General features: G+C 43.8%; 2 protein-coding genes across 2 annotated transcripts in view; both read left to right on the top strand.

Annotated features, from left to right (window-relative positions):
* Positions 1 to 20,660, top strand: part of LOC144692089 (uncharacterized) — a 981,581-nt gene that overhangs the window by 189,035 nt on the left and 771,886 nt on the right. The gene's annotated exons all lie outside the window — the stretch shown is intronic.
* Positions 1 to 20,660, top strand: part of tesk1b (testis associated actin remodelling kinase 1b) — a 147,409-nt gene that overhangs the window by 123,815 nt on the left and 2,934 nt on the right. The window contains exons 6-9 of the mRNA XM_078560556.1: positions 6,002 to 6,092; positions 7,363 to 7,446; positions 17,921 to 18,007; positions 19,616 to 19,757. Of these exons, the coding sequence (XP_078416682.1) occupies positions 6,002 to 6,092; positions 7,363 to 7,446; positions 17,921 to 18,007; positions 19,616 to 19,757 (404 nt within the window). The remainder of the gene's footprint in view (positions 1 to 6,001; positions 6,093 to 7,362; positions 7,447 to 17,920; positions 18,008 to 19,615; positions 19,758 to 20,660) is intronic.

The raw sequence follows: 20,660 nt of genomic DNA, 5'->3' as shown, positions 1-20,660 counted from the left end.
GGTCTCACAAACAGCATTATGATAATGTCTGGAGAATTCTGCAGCTTTTCTTCAAAATAATGCATTGTGATTTTTGACATCCACCTGAGGGGGTTGAATTCGTAACCTTCTAACTTACAGGAAGAGTGAGTGCTACCCAGTGTTTATAAAATTAATTAGTTATTTGATGGCATCAGTGAAGTCAAACTTAAGTGTGATGGTCAGGTGTAATAAGATTAGAGGGCACAGGATAATTGGACTGAGGTTACAGACAAAATTCAGACTCCATTTTAAAGTCTGAAGTTTAATCCTTAGTTTTATATATTCCTTTGATTTTATGTGTATTGCCAAATAGCAAAACTGACTACACTGTTTGTTGCAGAGTGTGGTATTGGGGTTGAAGCAGGAGTGTTTCTCTGCAGCACAGACTGAGCAGCTGTCAGATGCAGAACTGAAGGATATAGCATCCCTCTTGGTGGGAGGGTGTAATTACAGTGTGACAAGTTTACATAGGTAGTCTGCACTGTAAATTGATGACATAGGGATTCATAATTGAAAACGTTGCAGCAGAAGTATAATAAAATTTTGTCTCAATAAAGAGAACAGACGTATAGATATCCTCCTGGGTCTAGATGATTTTGTGCAACTTGTTTTGAGCCCCCACAGCCTAAGTTGAGTTCATAATGGATCTTGGACTTTGTTTCTGCTGGATGTGCCTGGTGTTTCACGGCTTGGTGTTTAACAAGTCCATAAACATTTTAGTGCGACAACTCATTTTCCCTGACCTTTGGTTGAATGAGATATTTGTTGAGTGGAGCTGTTAAATCAACAGTTAAATGACAGGATGTCCCCTCTGGCAGCCTGTAAAATGTCTCCAGTTTGATTGGGTCATCCATACACTTGTCATGAGAATGCGACCACTCAGATGAGTAGAGCAGGTCTTAAAGGTCAATCTCCAATTGTTTAGCATGGCTGTCTCTAATGGAGTAGGTCAGAATCTGAGATTGAATTTGCTCATAAAGTTTATGGGACCAACTCTGATAGAGTGCTGAGGCCCCGGCTTGTTTTCTTTTAATAATTCTTTTTTCAATTTAGCGGATTGATGTGCTTATCAAAGCAAGGCACATCTCTGTACTCTACTCAAAGGCTCAGAGCACAGATACCTTATAACTCTGGGGCACATCCATCGATTGACACAACTTACATCAGTAAATTGTTGCAAGACAGCTCACAGGAGCATAATCAGACAAAAACTTGACTTTGAGCCACATAAGGAGATATTAGGACAGGATACCAAAAGTTTGGTTAAACAGGTGGGTTTCCAGGAGTGTTTCAAAGGAGAAGTAGAGAGGCAGAGAAGATTAAGAAGGGGATTCCATAGCTTTGAGCCTAGGCAGCTGAAAGCAGGAGCCACTAATAGTGGGGTAAAGGAAATGGGGAATGTACAAAAGACCAAACTTGGAGGAGTGCAGAGATTGCAGAGGATTGTCATGCTGCACGGTGGGAAGCTCCTGCTGTCATCAAAGGTGTTCTCGAAGATTTAGATTCCATTAGTTTAATACTATTTTTAATTAAAACAAAGATATGATATAGGATATGACATAGGGTGCTTTCTCAGACAATCCATATTTGCATTGTGATAGAGTCCATGGTTTCAAAGCTTGTAGCTTTTGAGACAGACCCTATTGAAAGGGGAAACCAAAAAGGGAAACTGAGAAAGGAAAGTGACTCTCTAAGGAAACTAAGACTGAAACCGAGATTGGAAACCAAAACTTCTGGAGAGTCTGGAATTGGTGGAAACCATATAATAGGACAGAGGGCTATCAAAGCTCAGATGATGATGATGATGATGATGATGATTGCAGTGGTGCAACACGGGCAGGATGAAGACAGAGGCTAGATCTAGAAGCTGAGATTGGGAAGTATATAGTTGCTACAGCTACTTCTGTTACTTGAAGATAACATTGATGGATCTACATAAGCAGAGTTATAGAGGTTCTGCAGACATGTGCTATTTTTGGTGAAGACCATGCCCATAGAACTCGGTTTGATTGCGCACTGCCGTTGGCTAAGGATCAGGTTATATCCTAAAAGAAGAGGAACCTGAATTCTTTGTGAGGATGACAGTGTTTTGAAGGTCTTTGTGGCTGAGATTGATAACATATATGCTGGATGGACTGCCTAGCCAATTCATAAGTTCTATCCTAGTTGTATCTGCCATTTAATGTGTGTTATAGTTAATAATCGACCACAATTTGCCTGTTAATTCACGTTTAATTTACGTTGATTCTGGGTTTTAGAGTATAGGGAATTAGCTATGGTAGCATTTAGTCTTTGCTTTGTTTGACTCTTGTATAGTAAAACTATTACTTTGTTTAAACCATGGAATCTTGTGGCTTCATTGTTTCAGTAAATAACTAGGGATTTGGATTTATTTTTTAAAAAAGTTGCTGGTCTCGGCTAAGATCACAATAACGTGCGGCAAGACGTGGACAATATCCAACTTTGAGCCAATAAGTGGCAAGTAATATGTGCACTCACACCATCTCCAGCTAGGATCTAAGTACCTCCCCTTGACATCCAGTGACATTACTAATGCCTGATCCTTCACCTTCATGAAAGTAATTGCTCTGGAGAGTACAGAGGAGATTTACATTCTTGTAAATCTCCTCTGTACTCTCTCCTGAGCAATTGTGTTCTTCCTGCAATGTGGCAACCAGAACTGTACACAAAATTCCAGCTGTGACCTAACCAGCATTTTATACAGTTCCATCATTACGTCCCTGCTTTTGTATTCTATACCTCGTCCAATAAAATAAGGCATTCCATATGCTTTATTTACCACCCTATTCACCCAGTGGAAAGTTTTCCCCCTGACTCTCATTGAGTCAATTTTTCTAGGGCTCCTAGATGTCAGACTTGGTCAAATGCTGCCTTGATATCAAAGGTAGTAACTCTCACTCACCTCTTGAATTCAGCCTGTGTCTGGACCAAGGCTGTAGTGAGGTCAGGAGCTAAATGGTCCTGCAGAACCCAAACTGAGCATGAGCAGGTTATTGCTAAGCACTGTAGACAATACCTTCCATCACTTTGATGATCAAGAGTAGACTGACGGGTGATAATTGGGCAGATTGGATTTGTCCTGTTTTTTTGGATAAGACGTACCTGGGCAATTTTTCATATTGTTGGGTAGTTGCTAGTATTATAACTATACTGGAACTTCTTGGCTAGGACACCAGCTCCAGCTAGGATCTAAGTACCTCCCCTTGACATTCAATGACAATACTATTATCTGATCCTTCACCTTCATGGACCTGCATGTCAGTATCTGGAGCATGGGTGCAGTATCTATTCAGTATCCCAGGGTATGAGTGCAATGTAGCAGCATTTATTCAGTATCTGGGCTACAGGTGCAATGTGTGCAGTGTTGTGATATGATGACATGCACCTTTAAGGGAGCGTATCTTAAACTACTGTCAATTATTACCACCTCAAGAGAATAAAATGTAGTAGTTTGATGACCTTTAGGCAGTCTGCAAGCAGCAGGGTAGAGAGCATATGTACTATACTTAGCCTGCTAGTAAATCTATCTGTATATAGTCTTATCTTCAAATAAAGAACCCACATTATTGTTTCACCAATCCTCGTGTATGATTGGTCCATTTATGTCAAAGAAAAGAAGAATATTAAATGGTGGCAGGTTGGCAGCACAGTTTTTGAACATTTGACTAAGCAGAATACAAGCCTCAATCCTTCACACACAGCAGAAGAAAACAATTGGTGTGGAAGTGAAACAACCATCAAGATTCAGCATGGGCAAGGATTCTGCAGCTTTGTAGGGATCTTGCACTGTGCCCTTGTTCCATCTCACTTTAGGCAGCAGGCACCAGGTCCTGCTAAGATTGTTCGATTTAGGTGAGCTTAAATAGTAAAAGTCTATATGATGTAAAGCCTAAGCAGGAACAGAAATTAACTGGAGTCTGGAGGGTCTCACTGTAAGAAGTACTTACAGACAGGGGAGAGTCCATTATTGCTACTTCTAGGGAAGTTAACATGCTGCAGACTGGAGTGGGAAGAAGAATCAATCCAGTAACAGTCAGAAAAAGCCTGTAATAAACCTTTTTACACTGTCTGCTTTCACTTGAGAAGTCTGCAGCCATTTTCCCGCTGAAATCTCTGCTTTTTGGACGGAGTTTGGAGCTAAACTCAGGAAAATTAGAATGAGCTCAACAGTGTCACCTTTGCAGTTAAGCAGTAACCTATGGCCAGCTAAGGTATTGGCCACTAAAGGTACTGCAACTCAGAGCTAAATTAACTCTAAAAAAAAGCTGTAGGAAATCTGATAGCTGTAAAAAGTTCCAGATAGCATTAAAAATCCTGCAAAGAGCTAAAAGATGACACACAATTTCCAATACTCAATTGAAAAACAATGGATCTCCTATCTGAATTTATTCTGTTCTGACAACATGTCAAGCTGTGTTTTTTGGATCCAGACAAACAAGTCAGTCATCATTCATCAATACTCCCAGGAGTATGTGATGCATTACTCGAAAAACAGGGGAAGGTGAAAGTTGTCCATAACCGGGAGGCGGGTAATGAATTACCCAACCTGAACTTTGGATAAAATGTTCGAATAAAACATCCAACTGACGGTACCTGGAATCCAGCAGAAATTGTCACCATATCACCCAGAGAGTGGTGAGCCTGTGGAATTCACTACCACAGAAAGTAGTTGAGGCCAAAACATTGTATGTTTTCAAGAAGGAGTTAGATATAGCTCTTGGGGTGAAAGGGATCAAAGGACATGGGGAGAAAGCGGGAGCAGGTTATTGAGTTGGATGATCAGCCGTGATCATAATGAATGGCGGAGCAGGCTCGAAGGGCCGAATGGCCTACTCCTGCTCCTAGTTTCTATGTTTCTATATGCCCAGAACCAAGATCGTATCAAGTATGAACACCAAATAGTATGACAGTGCAACGAAACAGATGCCAAATCAGAACATTACTACAACCAGAAACACCAAGTAACCTTATTGTGAATAGAACACGGTCTAAGATGCAACACAAACAGCATTCTGAAAACCTACAGCAGGCTCCAGCAAAGATCACCATAACTAAAGATGGATGAATAAGCAAACCGTCGGTACGTTTCAAAGACTTGTAAATTTATAATCTAGAGCTAGGGGGTCACTGTTTAAAAATAAGGGGTCGCCCAGTTAAAACAGATGAGGTGAAATTTTTTCACTGAGGGTCGTGAGTCTTTGGAACTCTGTTCCTGAAAAGGTGGTGGAAGCAGAGACTTTGAATATTTTTATAGCAGAGATGGATAAAATCTTGGTAAGCAAGGGGGTGGTAGGTTATCTTTGATAGGTGGGATGCAAATTTCAGGTTACTATCAGATCAGCCATGATCTTATTAAATGGGGAAGCAGGCTCGAGGGGCTGAATGGCCTACTCCTGCTCCTTGTTCGTATGTATATATGTTCATATTGCTCTATGTTAAAGTACATTAGACACAATGTCAATTTCTTTTGCTTTCATATAAATAGTTTGATTCTTTAAAGGTAATCCTTTAGTTTAAAAAAAGGGGATTTGTGATCTGTTGACATGCACCTTTAAGGGAGCGTATCTTAAACTACTGTCAATCATCATCAACTGGACAGGATATGATGCAATGGTCCCATGACTTGCAGGGAGTCAGCAAGCAGCAGGGTAGTGATCAGATGTACTATACTTAGCCTCCTAATAAATTTATCTGTATGTAGTCTTACTTTCAAATAAAGAACCCACATTATTATTTCACCAATCCTTATGTATGGTTGGTATGTTTATGTTGAAGAACATGGTAACATGAAGGATCTATCAGATGTACTTGAACATCACTTATGTACCCACAGTGTTATGTGTTGTACATAGATCTATATCTGCGTTCGAAATATATAAAGTATGTAGAAGTTGATCTCAAGTTGGTCAGTTTCTAAAAAGATTAAGTGCTCACTCGCTGCTATTGTGTTCTGTCCTAGTGGTGATGGGGAGAAGGAGCCCTTGGCAGTGGTTGGATCACCATACTGGATGGCACCTGAGGTCCTGAGAGGAGAGTTATACGATGAGAAGGTAAAACCAGGCAGTCAAAAGAAACACACAGTCACTCTCCCATTAACCCTCATTCCCCTAATCCCGCACCAAGTAAGAGGAGGATAGAGCTTGTACTTAAACTGAGCTTGATCACATCTCTTGAAAACATCCCAAAGGACTTCAGGTATATTGAGTGAACAAGCACAATACTGTTTATAACACATCCCCTCACTGAGTGAGTAAGGCTGTTCCGCTCATTGACAATGAGAGTCAGAGATAGTGATACTGTTCATAACACATTCAATGGGTCTGTGTCCATGCTGCACAACCCTCATCCCTACATCTCCATCATCAGGACTCACTGATGCCCAAGGGGCTTGAGGACAGATTGTCTGGCCCTCTTTGGGTCCAGGAACAGACAGTCTGGCTCTTTCTACACCCTGGAACAGACTGTTTGGTCCTTTCCATTTCCTGGAACAGACCATCTGGCCCTCTCTGGTTCCTGGAACAGACCATCTGGCCCTCTCTGGCTCCTGGAACAGACCATCTGGCCCTCTCTGGCTCCTGGAACAGACCATCTGGCCCTCTCTGGCTCCAGAACAGACCATCTGGCCCTCTCTGGCTCCTGGAACAGACCATCTGGTCCTCTCTGGTTCCAGAACAGACCATCTGGCCCTCTCTGGTTCCAGAACAGACCACCTGGCCCTCTCTGACTCCTGGAACAGACCACCTGGCCCTCTCTGGCTCCTGGAACAGACCACCTGGCCCTCTCTGGTTCCAGAACAGACCACCTGGCCCTCTCTGACTCCTGGAACAGACCACCTGGCCCTCTCTGACTCCTGGGACAGACCACCTGGCACTCTCTGGTTCCAGAACAGGCTGTCTGGCTCTTTCCCGGTCCTGTAGCAGAGTGTCTTTATTTCTTTGGGTTTTTGAGCAGATTATCTGGTCCTATTTATCCTCCAGAGCAGATTGCTTTGACCTCTCTTAACCTGGGTATAGTTTGAAGGTTGAAAACTTCAAGATGTAAATAAAAAATTTGAATTGGTTTCACTTTATATCCTTGTAAGTTAATGGAACACTTGCACTTTAAAAAGGAGTAAAAGTGTGGCACTGATGGATGACATCAGAGAAGGGTGGAGAAAGGGCCTGATATGGATTGAATATAAGCTTAATTTCCAATGTCACCCAAAAGACAGCTCATCAAGTTGGAGCTGTGTGTAAGGCAGCAACAAGATCAATGTGATGTAAGTAAGCAGACTCCAAGATCTCCCTTTGGTCATTCTGTTTGCATGTGTCCCTATCTCAGACAGACGTCTTCGCTTATGGCATCATTCTGTGTGAGATTATCGCCCGGATACCAGCTGATCCAGACTACCTGCCCCGCACTGAGGTAATAACAACTTCCATTTATATAGCACCTTTGACAAAGCAAAATGCCCCACAGTGCTGCGCAGCAGCGTAATCAGACAAAATTTAACCAAATCACAATAGGAGCCATTAAGACAGGTTCCAAAAATCTTGTTCAAAGATGTAGGTTTTAAGGAGCGTAACAGAGAAATTTAGGGAGGGAATTTCAGAGCTTAGGGCCTAGCCTGGAGTAAAGGAAATCGGGGTGTGCAAGAGGCCAAAATTGGAGAAATGCAGAGATCTTGGGAGAGTTGTAGGGCTGGAAAAGGTTACAGGGATAGCCTTGAAGGGATCTAAACAGTAGGATGGGAATTTTAAAATCATGAGGTTGCCAGACCGGGAGACAATGTAAGTCAGTGAGCACAGGGTAATGGGTGAACAGGACTGGTGCAAGTCAAAATATTGGCAGGAAAGTTTTGTTAGAGTTCAAGATGGGAGGTTGGATATTACCAAATTGGCCAGTGTAATCAGTTAATATGAACCTGACTGTGGCTGTCACTGAGCATGAAGTAGAGCTGTGTGAGCGCAGAACACATTCAGTTAATAATCCAAAAGTGAAATACTGCAGATGCTGGAAACCAAAATCAGAAAATGATCCAAATACTCAGCAGGTCAGGCAACATCTATGGAGAGAAACAGAGTTTACATTTCAGGTCAATGACCCTTCATCAGAACCACATATTCAATATCTGGGATCAAGGATCTGTGATTTGTGCCTGACCGGTAGTTGTTGCTGTCATGGAATCAGTCAAAAGTTGTCCTAAGAAGCTCTATCACAGTGGGTTTCACTGAATTGTTGATGGAGCTGACCTTCAAGAGGACAGCAGAGATCTCAGATGTTTGTAGGATTCAAAGAGGTTGCAGTGACCGGGAGGAGGTGGGGTCATGGTACAGTTCACAGGGCCTCTATATACCTTCAATGGTATAGCTCATTGCCTGACCATGCCTGCTATCCATCTTTGAGTCCATAGCTTGCTGTGCCTTTCATCCTTTCATAGTACAGCTCACTGCATCTGTATCACCTTTGATGATACAGCTCACTACGCCTGCATCCATGTTCAATGGTACAACTCGCTGCATCTGTATCCACTGTAGAAGGTGCAGCTCACCACCAGTATCCATCTTCAACAGTATAGCCCACCACCAGTATCCTATTCAACAGTATAGCTCACCATCAGTATCCATCTTCAACAGTATAGCCCACCACCAGTATCCTATTCAACAGTATAGCTCACCATCAGTATCCATCTTCAACAGTATAGCTCACCACCAGTATCCATCTTCAACAGTATAGCTCACCACCGGTATCCATCTTCAACAGTATAGCTCACCACCGGTATCCATCTTCAACAGTATAGCTCACCACCGGTATCCATCTTCAACAGTATAGCTCACCACCGGTATCCATCTTCAACAGTATAGCTCACCACCGGTATCCATCTTCAACAGTATAGCTCACTGGCTTTATCCACCTTCAATAGTAAAGCTCACTGCCTTTATCCAGCTTCAATGATACATCTTACTGGCTTTATCCAGCTTCAGTGATACAGCTCACTGGCTTTATCCAGCTTCAGTGATACAATTCACTGGCTTTATCCAGCTTCAGTGATACACCTCACTGGCTTTATCCAGCTTTAGTGATACAGCTCACTGGCTTTATCCAGCTTCAGTGATACAATTCACTGGCTTTATCCAGCTTCAGTGATACAACTCACTGGCTTTATCCAGCTTCAGTGATACAGCTCACTGGCTTTATCCAGCTTCAGTGATACAATTCACTGGCTTTATCCAGCTTCAGTGATACAACTCACTGGCTTTATCCAGCTTCAGTGATACAGCTCACTGGCTTTATCCAGCTTCAGTGATACAGCTCACTGGCTTTATCCAGCTTCAGTGCTACAGCTCACTGGCTTCATCCAGCTTCAGTGATACACCTCACTGGCTTTATCCAGCTTCAGTGATACAGCTCACTGGCTTTATCCAGCTTCAGTGATACACCTCACTGGCTTTATCCAGCTTCAGTGATACAGCTCACTGGCTTTATCCAGCTTCAGTGATACAGCTCACTGGCTTTATCCAGCTTCAGTGATACACCTCACTGGCTTTATCCAGCTTCAGTGATGCAGCTCACTGGCTTTATCCAGCTTCAGCGATACAGCTCACTGGCTTTATCCAGCTTCAGCGATACAGCTCACTGGCTTTATCCAGCTTCAGTGATACAACTCACTGGCTTTATCCAGCTTCAGTGATACAGCTCACTGGCTTTCTCCAGCTTCAGTGATACAACTCACTGGCTTTATCCAGCTTCAGTGATACACCTCACTGGCTTTATCCAGCTTCAGCGATACAGCTCACTGGCTTTATCCAGCTTCAGTGATACAGCTCACTGGCTTTATCCAGCTTCAGTGATACAACTCACTGGCTTTATCCAGCTTCAGTGATACAGCTCACTGGCTTTCTCCAGCTTCAGTGATACAACTCACTGGCTTTATCCAGCTTCAGTGATACAATTCACTGGCTTTATCCAGCTTCAGTGATACAGCTCACTGGCTTTATCCAGCTTCAATGATACAGCTCACTGGCTTTATCCAGCTTCAGTGATACAGCTCACTGGCTTTATCCAGCTTCAGTGATACACCTCACTGGCTTTATCCAGCTTCAGTGATACAACTCACTGGCTTTATCCAGCTTCAATGATACAGCTCACTGGCTTTATCCAGCTTCAGTGATACAGCTCACTGGCTTTATCCAGCTTCAGTGATACACCTCACTGGCTTTATCCAGCTTCAGTGATACAGCTCACTGGCTTTATCCAGCTTCAATGATACAGCTCACTGGCTTTACCCAGCTTCAATGATACAGCTCAATTCCTTTACCAACCTTCGACACTTCTTTCACTGACATCTCAAATGCTTGAAAGTGACATTGAGACACAATATTACTGTTGCTTTATAGCCATTTGAACAAAGCAGTGATGCTTTATTTTTTCTAAGAGGCTGAACCAGTGTTTAAATAAGACTTTATATACTTTATGGGTAATCCTACCAATTGATTTAAATCTATACCCCTTGGTTATTGACCTCTCTGCTAAGGGGAATAGGACCTTCTATTCAGTCTATTTAGGCTCCTTGTTTTATACAACTCAGTCAAGCTTCTTCTGTTCAAAGGAAAATAACCCAGCCTGTCCAATCTTTCCTCATTGCGCAAAATTTTCTATTCCTGGTAACACCCTTGCAAATCTTTTCAGTAGCCTATCCAGTGCAATCACATCCTTTCTTTTTTTTTATTCATTCATGGGATGTGGGCGTCACTGGCTGTGCCAACATTTAATGCCCATCCCTAGTTGCCCTTGAGAAGGTGGTGGTGAGCTGCCTTCTTGAACCGCTACAGTCCATGCGGTGTAGGTACACCCACAGTGCTGTTAGGGAGGGAGTTCCAGGATTTTGACCCAGCGACAGTGAAGGAACGGCGATATATTTCCAAGTCAGGATGGCGAGTGGCTTGGAAGGGAACTTCCAGGTGGTTGTGTTCCTATGCACCTGCTGCCCTTGTCCTTTTAGATGATGGCGGTCTAGGTTTGGAAGGTGCTAAAGAGCCTTGGTGAATTTCAGCAGTGCATCTTATAGATGGTACACACTGCCGTCACTGTGCGTCGGTAGTGGAGGGAGTGAATGTTTATGGATGTGGTGCCAATCAAGCGGGCTGCTTTGTCCTGGATGGTGTCAAGCTTCTTGAGTGTTGATGAAGCTGCACTCATCCAGCTAAGTGGAGGGTCACTTTCCATCACACTCCTGACTAGTGCCTTGCAGGTAGTGGACAGGCTTTGGGGAGTCAGGAGGCGAGTTACTCACCACAGGATTCCCAGCCTCTGACCTGCTCTTGTAGCCACAGTATTTATATGGCTGGTCCAATTCAGTTTCTGGTCAATGGTAACCCTGCGGATGTTGATAGTGGGGGATTCAGCAATGGTAACGCCAGTGAATGTCAAGGGGAGATTCTCTCTTGCCAGAGAAGGTCATTGCCTGGCATGAATGTTACTTGCCACTCGTCAGCCCAAGCCTGGATATTGTCCAAGTCTTGCTGCATTTGGACATGGACTGCTTCAGTATCTGAGGAGTCGCGAATGGTGCTGAACAGTGTGCAATCATCAGCGAACATCCCCCCTTCTGATGGAAGGAAGGTCATTGATGAAGCAGCTGAAGGTGGTTGGGCCTAGGACACTACCCTGAGGAACTCCTGCAGTGATGTCCTTCCTGCTATGCAGTAACCAGTACTCTATACAGTACTCTAATTCTGGCCTAACTAGTGCTTTATACAGTTTCAGCATAACTTCCCTGTTATTATATTCTATTCATCGGCTAAAGGAAAGCATGCTGTATGCCATCTTAAGCATCTTATCTACCTGTCCTGCTACCTTCAGGAATTGGTGGACATGAACTCCAAGATCCCTTTACACTTCTCAGAATCCTACCATTTAGTGTGTATTCCCTGCCTTGTTTGCACCCTCCAAATGCATCACCTCACACTTCTCAGGATTGAACTCTGCTTGACACTTTCCTGCCCAGTCCATTGATATCTTCCTGCAGTTTACAGCTTTCTTCCTCATGTAGTATCTGCAAACTTCTTAATCATTTCCCTTACATTTAAGTTTAAATCATTAATATATATACCACGAAAAGCAAGGGACTTAGTACTGAACGCAGAACCCCACTGGAAGCAGCCCCCCAGTTACAAAAACCCCCAATGATCTTTTGCCTTTGCTTCCTTCCACCAAGCCAATTATTGACCCAACTTGTTCCTTTTCTTTTGATCCCACTGGGCTTTTACTTTTCTTACTAGTCTACCATTTGCGAGCTTGTCAAAAGTCTTGCTAAAATCCACATACAGACTATGTTGAAAGCTCTACCCTCATCGACCCTCCTTTTTAATATCCTCAGAAAATTCAGTCTAGTCAATCAGAAACGATCTTCACTTAACAAATCCATGCTGACTATTCTCGATTAATCCATTCCTTTCCAAATGACAATTTATACTGTCCCTCAGAATTTTTTCCAATAATTTATCCACCACTTAAGTTAGGTTGAGAGGCCTGTAATTATGTGGTCGATCTCTTCCTTTTTAAGGACACACAACTGTTGCCATCTAGAAGGACCAGGGCAGCAGATAGATGGGAACACCACCATCTGGAAGTTCCCCTCCAAGCCACTCACCATTCTGACTTGGAAAATATCTTTCACTGTCACTGGGTTAAAATCCTGGAACTCCCTCCCTAACAGCACTGTGGGTGTACCTACACCACATGGACTACAGTGGTTCAAGAAGGCAGCTCACCACCACTTTTTCAAGGGCAATTAGGGATGGGCAATGAATGCTGGCCTAGCCAACGACACCCACATCCCATGAATTAATTAAAAAAAGACAACAGTACAACATCAGCAGCCCTCTAGCACCATGTCTGTAGCCAGAGCTGATTGGGAAGTGATGGTCAGGGCCTGTGCTATTTCCTTCCTTCCCTCTCAGCAGCCTTGGATACACTTCACCCGGAGCTGGTAACCAAAGATGCTAAACCCCTTAATACTTCCTGTTACATGTTTATTTCATTCAATATTTCACATTCCTCCTCCTCAACTACAGTGTCCATCCTGTCCCCCTCTTTTGTCACGATAGATGCAAAGTGTTCATTAAGAACCATGCCCACATCTACTGCTTCCACTCCCAACAACATTTTGGTCTCTAACAGGCCCTATACTTACCTTTAGTTATACTCCTGCCCTTTATATGTTTATAAAACATTTTTGCGTTTTCCTTGATTTTACATACCAATATTTTGTCATGCCCTCTCTTTGCTTTTCGGATTTCTTTTTGTAATTTAACGAAGTGCCATTCTGGGTAATGTGCTCGTCTCTGGAGTGGGGCTCAAACTCTCAATCTTCTGCAAGAGTGCTAACAAGCTGACGTTTAAGAGCAAGCAGCTGCGGAACTGTTTAAGGATGTGAAGCATGGAATTTGCAGCAGGTGCAGTTGTCTCTCACGTACCTGCTTGTTTTGTATTTTTACAAAAAGAATGCAGCGCTTGCCAATGCATTCCAGTTCTACACCCTTTTTCTGGACTAAACCAGAAATGTTGTTTCCAATGTTTGAAATGTTCTGGTGATGGGGCTGAGGGGTGGAGCTAGTGAGGATGGTAATGTGGAATGTTCGATCTGCATGAACAAGCACTGTATTCCTGCACTGCTCCACTCCCATTCCCAATTTTTAAAGCTATCCCTTTCGGTAAATAACCTGCCTTGTGATTTGCTATTTGGACTTCGTGTACGCTGCAGGGCGAGCCTGACTCCTGCCCAGTCCTGCGTGATTGTTGGACAGACCTGATTACTGCCTATCCGTTTGTGACAGGTTTCCAGCAGAGACATTGCTAAAACTACTCTCTGTGTGTTTCTTTTAAGAGTCTCTTCCATCCTAAGAGACTGGAATGCTCCAGAGTGTTTTAGAACAACCAGAGTCTGAAAAAAAACCTGCACTTATGAAACACCTTTCACATTATCAGGACATCCCAAAGTGCTGCCCAGTCAATGAAGAACTTCTGATGTGTGATCACTGTGATAATGTTGAAAATGCAGCAGTAAATTTGTGCACATCAATGTCCCGCAAATAGCAACGAGATATATGAGCTGATCATGAGCATAGTGATGTTGGTTGACAAACAAATATTGGCCAAGTCTCTGGGATATTCTCCTGTTCTTCAAAGGCCATGGGATCTTTTATCCGCACTTCAGAGCGCTCCCTGAGTACTGCAGTTAAAAGCCAACCTGGATTACGTGCTCAAGTCTCTGGAGTGGGACTTGAAACCATTCTTGTCAGAATTTTGTTTTACAGCGCAGAACAGGGTGACCAATTAAAAATTAAATTAAGGGACAGCCTGCTATTGGAGTCCATATGAGAGGGGGTGGAGGTGGGGACAGGTGTTAGGCCGTGCAATCATGAGGTGAGCCGGTACTATGCATGTGTGAAGTTTAAAGGTCCGAATTACATCCGGCACCATGCAGCCCAGGACACGGGACAGTGGACAGATACGGGATGATCCTGTAAAATATGGGACGGTTGGTCACCCTGGCCTGGGTAGCATCTTCTTTGTTGGTAAAGACAGATCCAAAGTATTCATTTAATACCATGGCTATGCACTCTGCCTCCATGCGTAAATCCCCTTTTTACTCCATAATCGTCCCGACTCCTTTTACTATTTATATGCCTATAGAAGACTTTAGGAATCCCTTTTATGTTAGCTGCCAGTCTCTTTTCATTACTTCCTTTTCCTTCTGTTATTTTTCAACTCCCCTCTGAACCTTCTATATGCAGCCTGGTTCTCAATTGTATTTTCTACCTGACATCTGTCATAGGCACATTTTTCTTCTTTATCTTAATTTCTAATTCTTTTGGCATCCAGGGAGCTCTGGCTTTGTTTGCCTTTCCCCTTTGAGGGAATATACTTTGACTATGCCTGAACTATCTCTTCTTTGAAGGTAACCCACTGTTCAGCTACCATTTTTCCTACCAGCTCTGGTTTATTCAGCCCAGATCCATTCCTACCCCATTCAAGTTGGCTTCCCCCCAGTTAATTATTTTTACTTTGGATTGTTCTTTGTCCTTTTCCATAACCGGTCTAAACCTTATGATACAATGATCACTGTCCCCTAAATGTTCTCCCACTGCCACTTGAATGGATAGTATAGAGGGAGCTTTACTGTATCTAACTCATGGTGACCTGGGAGCATTCAACACTGTCATTAGGTGCTCTCATTTCCCCAGCACTAAAACCCATTGCCTCTTGACAAACAGAAGATCTGTTTTCCCCTATCAGCCTCTTGCCACTTTGACAGTACATTAATTTTGAATGACTAGCCTGTGGCTGGGCTCCATATGCTGTGAATTATTCAGAATATGGCTGTGTATGTTCTTTCTCTGCATTCAGTGGAGTCTTTGTTTAGCTTTTGTGTGTATTCTAAGGTGATTATGACGGCTCAGCCTCCATACATAGGACATTGTTTGATGACGTGCGAGGGCCACATAAATTATTTACATCACCTCATCAGGAACCAACCATTAGTGCCTGAAGAGGGATGGTCTGATGGGTGGGTGACAGGTTATCCTAACTTTGGTGACATATTGGGTTTAGGGTAGCAACAGAAAGGCTAGCATTTTTATGGGAACATTTATTACTGTGCATACAAAACTGAGAGATACAGCAGCACTTTTGTGACAAGATTCCAGCAAACAACAATGAGATGAATGAGCACCTTAATCTTTCTTTTGGTTAAGGGAAGCCTCTTGCCCAGAATGCCAAACGCCCCTCACTCTCTTCTTCAAGTAGCAAATGATGTACCTCCGTAAGAATTGACGAGATCTTCAAAAGCCCCAGCTATAGTTGAATATGAAGAGATGCAAAATGTAGCCTTTTTCTGATTAAGGTAATTGCAGATGAGGAAGGCCATTGGGCCTATCTTAATTCATTCATCCAGGGAAATGCTAATGTCCTCCTGTTGTAACAATCAGCTGTTTCCTAAATGATTCCAAATTCTTACCTCCACAACTTCATCTGGAAGTTTACTCTAAATGTCGATTACCCTTTGAGATTAAGAATTTCCTGACATCAGTCTTAGAAGTCCCCTTCTCTAGTCTGAATGTGTGTCCTCTCATTCTACTCTCAAAGGCACAGTCATGCTGATGTTGCTGGACTAATAATCCAGAAAACAGGAGTTCAAATTTCACAATGACATTTTAAGAATTTAACTTAAGTTTAAAACAAAACGCTAGCATCAATTAAAGTGACCGTAAAGCTGTCGCATGAATGATGACACTGCAACTGACAGGACAGTAATAGCAGGGGGAGATGCACAGTGGCCCAGAGCTGAAAGGTTGGAGGCTAGGCTGGGAAGGCCGTGGTGGGATCTGAGGATGAGAATGAGGATTTTGGAGTCAGTGCACCGAGGGAGGTGGAGCCACTGCTGGCGAGCGAGCACAGGGCTGGTAGAAGAGCAGGAGTTTGCGCAGGATAGTTGGCAGGTGACAGAGACCCGGATGAATTGGAGGCTGGAGATGGGGCGGTTGGAATGGGAGGCACTGGGAAAGTCACATCTGGTGGTGACAAATATATGATCAAGGATCAGAGCAGGGGTGTAAGGGGCCGAGGGGGAGAATATTTTGCAGATGGTCTTGATGTGGAAATGAGGGGTATGGATACGAAATGCATCTTTGGGCTCATTTATCCAAAAGGAATCTGCACTTGCCCCTAATCACCACAGTAATTGATTGTTTCTTAAACAATTCAAGGATTTTTCTTTAAACCTCTACTACCCTAGCTATAAGAAGCCTTATCCAGCCATTGATCATTGTGTAGCATCAACCTCCCTGAACTTGCCTTCTGACAGTTTGGGCCTGTCTCTCCATCTGTCACAGTATTTTTTATTATTATTATGCTTTCACAGTATTTTTTATTATTATTATGCTTTCACAGTATTTTTTATTATTATTATGCTTTCACGGGATGTGGGTGTCATTGGCTAGGCCAGTATTTATTGCCCATCACTAATTACCCTTGAGAAGGTGAGCTGCCTTCTTGAGCCGCTGCAGTCCATGTGATGTAGGTACACCCACAGTGCTGTTAGGGAGGGAGTTCCAGGATTTTGACCCAGCGACAGTGAAGGAACGGTGATTTAGTTTTAAATCAGGATGGTGTGGGGCTTGGGCGGGGGGGCACATGCAGGTGGTGGTGTTCCCATGCATCTGCTGTCCTTGTCCTTCTAGGCGGTAGAGGTTGTAGGTTTGGAAGATGATGTCGAAGGAGCCTTGGTGAGTTGCTGCAGTGCATCTTGTAGATGGTACACACTGCTGCTACTGTGTAAAGGTGTTCACAGCTTACTGATTTTTCCAGCAGAGTAGAGCAGATTCCACCGCCTCTGCACAAACATGAGATCTCACAGGGACCATTGCGCCACCTGGCGACTTCAGTAAATACTGCAGAAATAGCATTCCGAATCGCATCCAGGCTCCAAGGAGCAGTAGCAGGTACCTCAAAGGGTTTCTAACCACAAGAATCTTGCTTGTGGGGCTGTACAGTTGCAATCATCTCTTCCCATCAACCACAGGGACAAAACAAAACAAATAGTCAGAAACTAGCTAACACAGTGGGTCAGCACACTTCTGGATTCAGATTCAAATCCAACCTATACTGATGGTAGGGAAGTCCCCTTTGCCTGCTGAGTTACATGGACTGAGCATGGGCAATCTCAGTTCAGTTCTTAGTGGACATTGGCCTAGTTAACATTCCTTCTTCCTACTCTCTTCAGCTGTAACTCTCTGCCAGAGGCCCCACTGTTCAAACCAGCAGGAGAGGTCCTGTTCCACATTTTCAGTGCAAGTAATTGAATGTTCTAAAGTCTCCATTCTCCATTTTCCTTCAGGACTTTGGCCTAGATGTGAATACTTTTGAGACGATGGTGGGAGACTGTCCACCTGTATTCCTGAAGCTGGCGATCCACTGCTGTGTTGTGAGTCTCAAGTGAATTTGCACAATGGGGTTGGTTGGGGCAGTGACTCTTTGCATTGCCCTATATTTAAAAGCTGCTTTAATCATTCAACAACTTGCATGCATTCTATGTCAAACAGTGTTTGGGTATCTGAGATTCATAACTCAAGGCGATTCTCTCAACCATATTTCTTAAGTGGGTCAGAGCTGCCCGAGCGAGCCTGGTATTTGGAAATGCATTAGGCACTGCTCTGAGCTTCAGGTCAAGGTGCCGTGATGGGATGATGTAGAGCGATACTCTATCTAACCCCATGCTGTACCTGTCCTGGGAGTGTTTGATGGGGACAGTGTAGAGGGAGCTTTACTCTGTGTCTAACCCCGTGCTGTACCTGTCCTGGGAGTGTTTGATGGGGATGGTGTAGAGGGAGATTTACTCTGTATCTAACCCCGCGCTGTACCTGTCCTGGGAGTGTTTGATGGGGATGGTGTAGAGGGAGATTTACTCTGTATCTAACCCCGTGCTGTACCTGTCCTGGGAGTGTTTGATGGGAACAGTGTAGACGGAGATTTACTCTGTATCTAACCCCGTGCTGTACCTGTCCTGGGAGTGTTTGATGGGGATGGTGTAGAGGGAGATTTACTCTGTATCTAACCCCGTGCTGTACCTGTCCTGGGAGTGTTTGATGGGAACAGTGTAGACGGAGATTTACTCTGTATCTAACCCCGTGCTGTACCTGTCCTGGGAGTGTTTGATGGGGACAGCGTAGAGGGAGCTTTACTCTGTATCTAACCCCGTGCTGTACCTGTCCTGGGAGTGTTTGATGGGGACAGCGTAGAGGGAGCTTTACTCTGTATCTAACCCCGTGCTGTACCTGTCCTGGGAGTGTTTGATGGGGACAGCGTAGAGGGAGCTTTACTCTGTATCTAACCCCGTGTTGTACCTGTCCTGTGAGTGTTTGATGGGAACAGTGTAGACGGAGATTTACTCTGTATCTAACCCCGTGCTGTACTTGTCCTGGAAGTGTTTGATGAGACAGTGTAAAGGAGCTTTGATTGGTGCGAATGAGATCACTGGCGCGGCGATGTCGCCAACGTACGGTGAGTAATGTCCCTTTGGCATGAGTGACATTGCCGGTGTCGTACAAGTGAGCTGTAAGCTGGAAAAACAGATTTACCTGGGATGGGGGTGTCTCTCCCAATGGTCAGTCCTAACTTTAGTGGAAGATTGACGAAAACCTGCATCGCTCCAGGGTTTCTGCAGATCCTCCAGCAAGCAGCTGATTGCTTTTATATACAGTTTACCCAAAGTATGAATGAGGGAATATGCCATTTGCCCCAACCATCCACACAGTGATGTCCTCTCTCTCAGGTGGTTATATTTCAAACATCTGTGATAAGTTTCAGCCAGCTATATGAGAGGGATCTTATCCTGGGGTGTGTGCTCCTGCAATGTCCACCATCTGAAATTGAGACAGTTGTTCTGTTATGGTGATATGGGCAGTTATGCCTCTGTAAAAAACATCTGCTGCAGTGCAGCTTGTGGAGTTGGGTACTAGAACTAGGAAAGCATGAACCATTTAACTGTTGCCTAGTTCTCTGATCTGTTCTGCGTTTGTTTTCTGTGTTAAAGATGGATTCCACCCAACGCCCGTCCTTTGCAGAGATTGTCCAGAAGCTGGAGATGATGCTGAAACTGTATAAGAATCCAGGTTCAAGGCTGCAGAATGCAGGAGGACAGCACATCACCATGAAAGTATCAACCGTACACAATGGTAAATTGAGTCTGAGGAGTTAGGGATGGACAGAGGAAGAGTTCAAGAATGGATGGAGAGACATCCAAAGGAAGAGTGTAACAATGGAGGGAAAGACAAGCAGAGGGTGGAAAAGCACAGGATGAAGATAGATAAAGTGGGGAACAGAGGGAGAGATTAACTGACAAATGGAGAGAGAGAGAGACACTAAAGTTTACCCCTATGAAGTTATGGCATGATTTCACGAATTGAGGAGGGCTTCCTATAGTTCTCAACCATTGGGGTAGGAGCTAATTCGTTCCATTATGCAGGAAGGACTGTGAGTCATACCTTGCTTAGCCCACTGGGATCAGGGTCATTCTTGTCCCATTGGGGTCACAGCCAGTCAGAAATTAGCATCTGGGCACTGAAAGTGTCATCCGATGACGTTAAGTGACAATCCCAGTTTATATGTCGTGTCAGGTGGTATCATCCACGTATCACTGTATGTACCAGGAGTAGGCCATACAGTCCATCAAGCCTGCACCACCATTCAATAAAAACTTTCTAATCTACCTCAATAGTTGCCAGCCCGATCCACATATCACTTTGAATTCCTTCATGCCCAAAAATTTACTGATCTCATATATTCAAAGACTGAGCATCCACACCCTCTGGGGTAGAGAATTCCAAAGATTCATGTGAAGAAATTTCTCCTCATCCCAGTCCTAAACGGCCAGCCCCTGTCTTGAGACTATGATCCCGAGTTCTAGACTGTCCAGCCAAGGGAAACATCCTCTCAACATCCACCCCATACACATGGACAGGTTACAAACTAGTGGTTAGAAATGTTGGGCCATGTCTTCAGATTATGACTAGCTGATGGGAAGGGTTCTTCTGAATGTAAGCAGAGTGATAGGAAACAGTGTAGTAACAAACAGTTGT

This window comes from Cetorhinus maximus, chromosome 2 (assembly GCF_964194155.1).
Source record: "Cetorhinus maximus chromosome 2, sCetMax3.hap1.1, whole genome shotgun sequence".
NCBI classification, from domain to species: Eukaryota; Metazoa; Chordata; class Chondrichthyes; order Lamniformes; family Cetorhinidae; genus Cetorhinus; species Cetorhinus maximus.
Note: the sequence above shows the minus strand (reverse complement) of the source record. Positions and strands in the feature narration are given on the sequence as shown.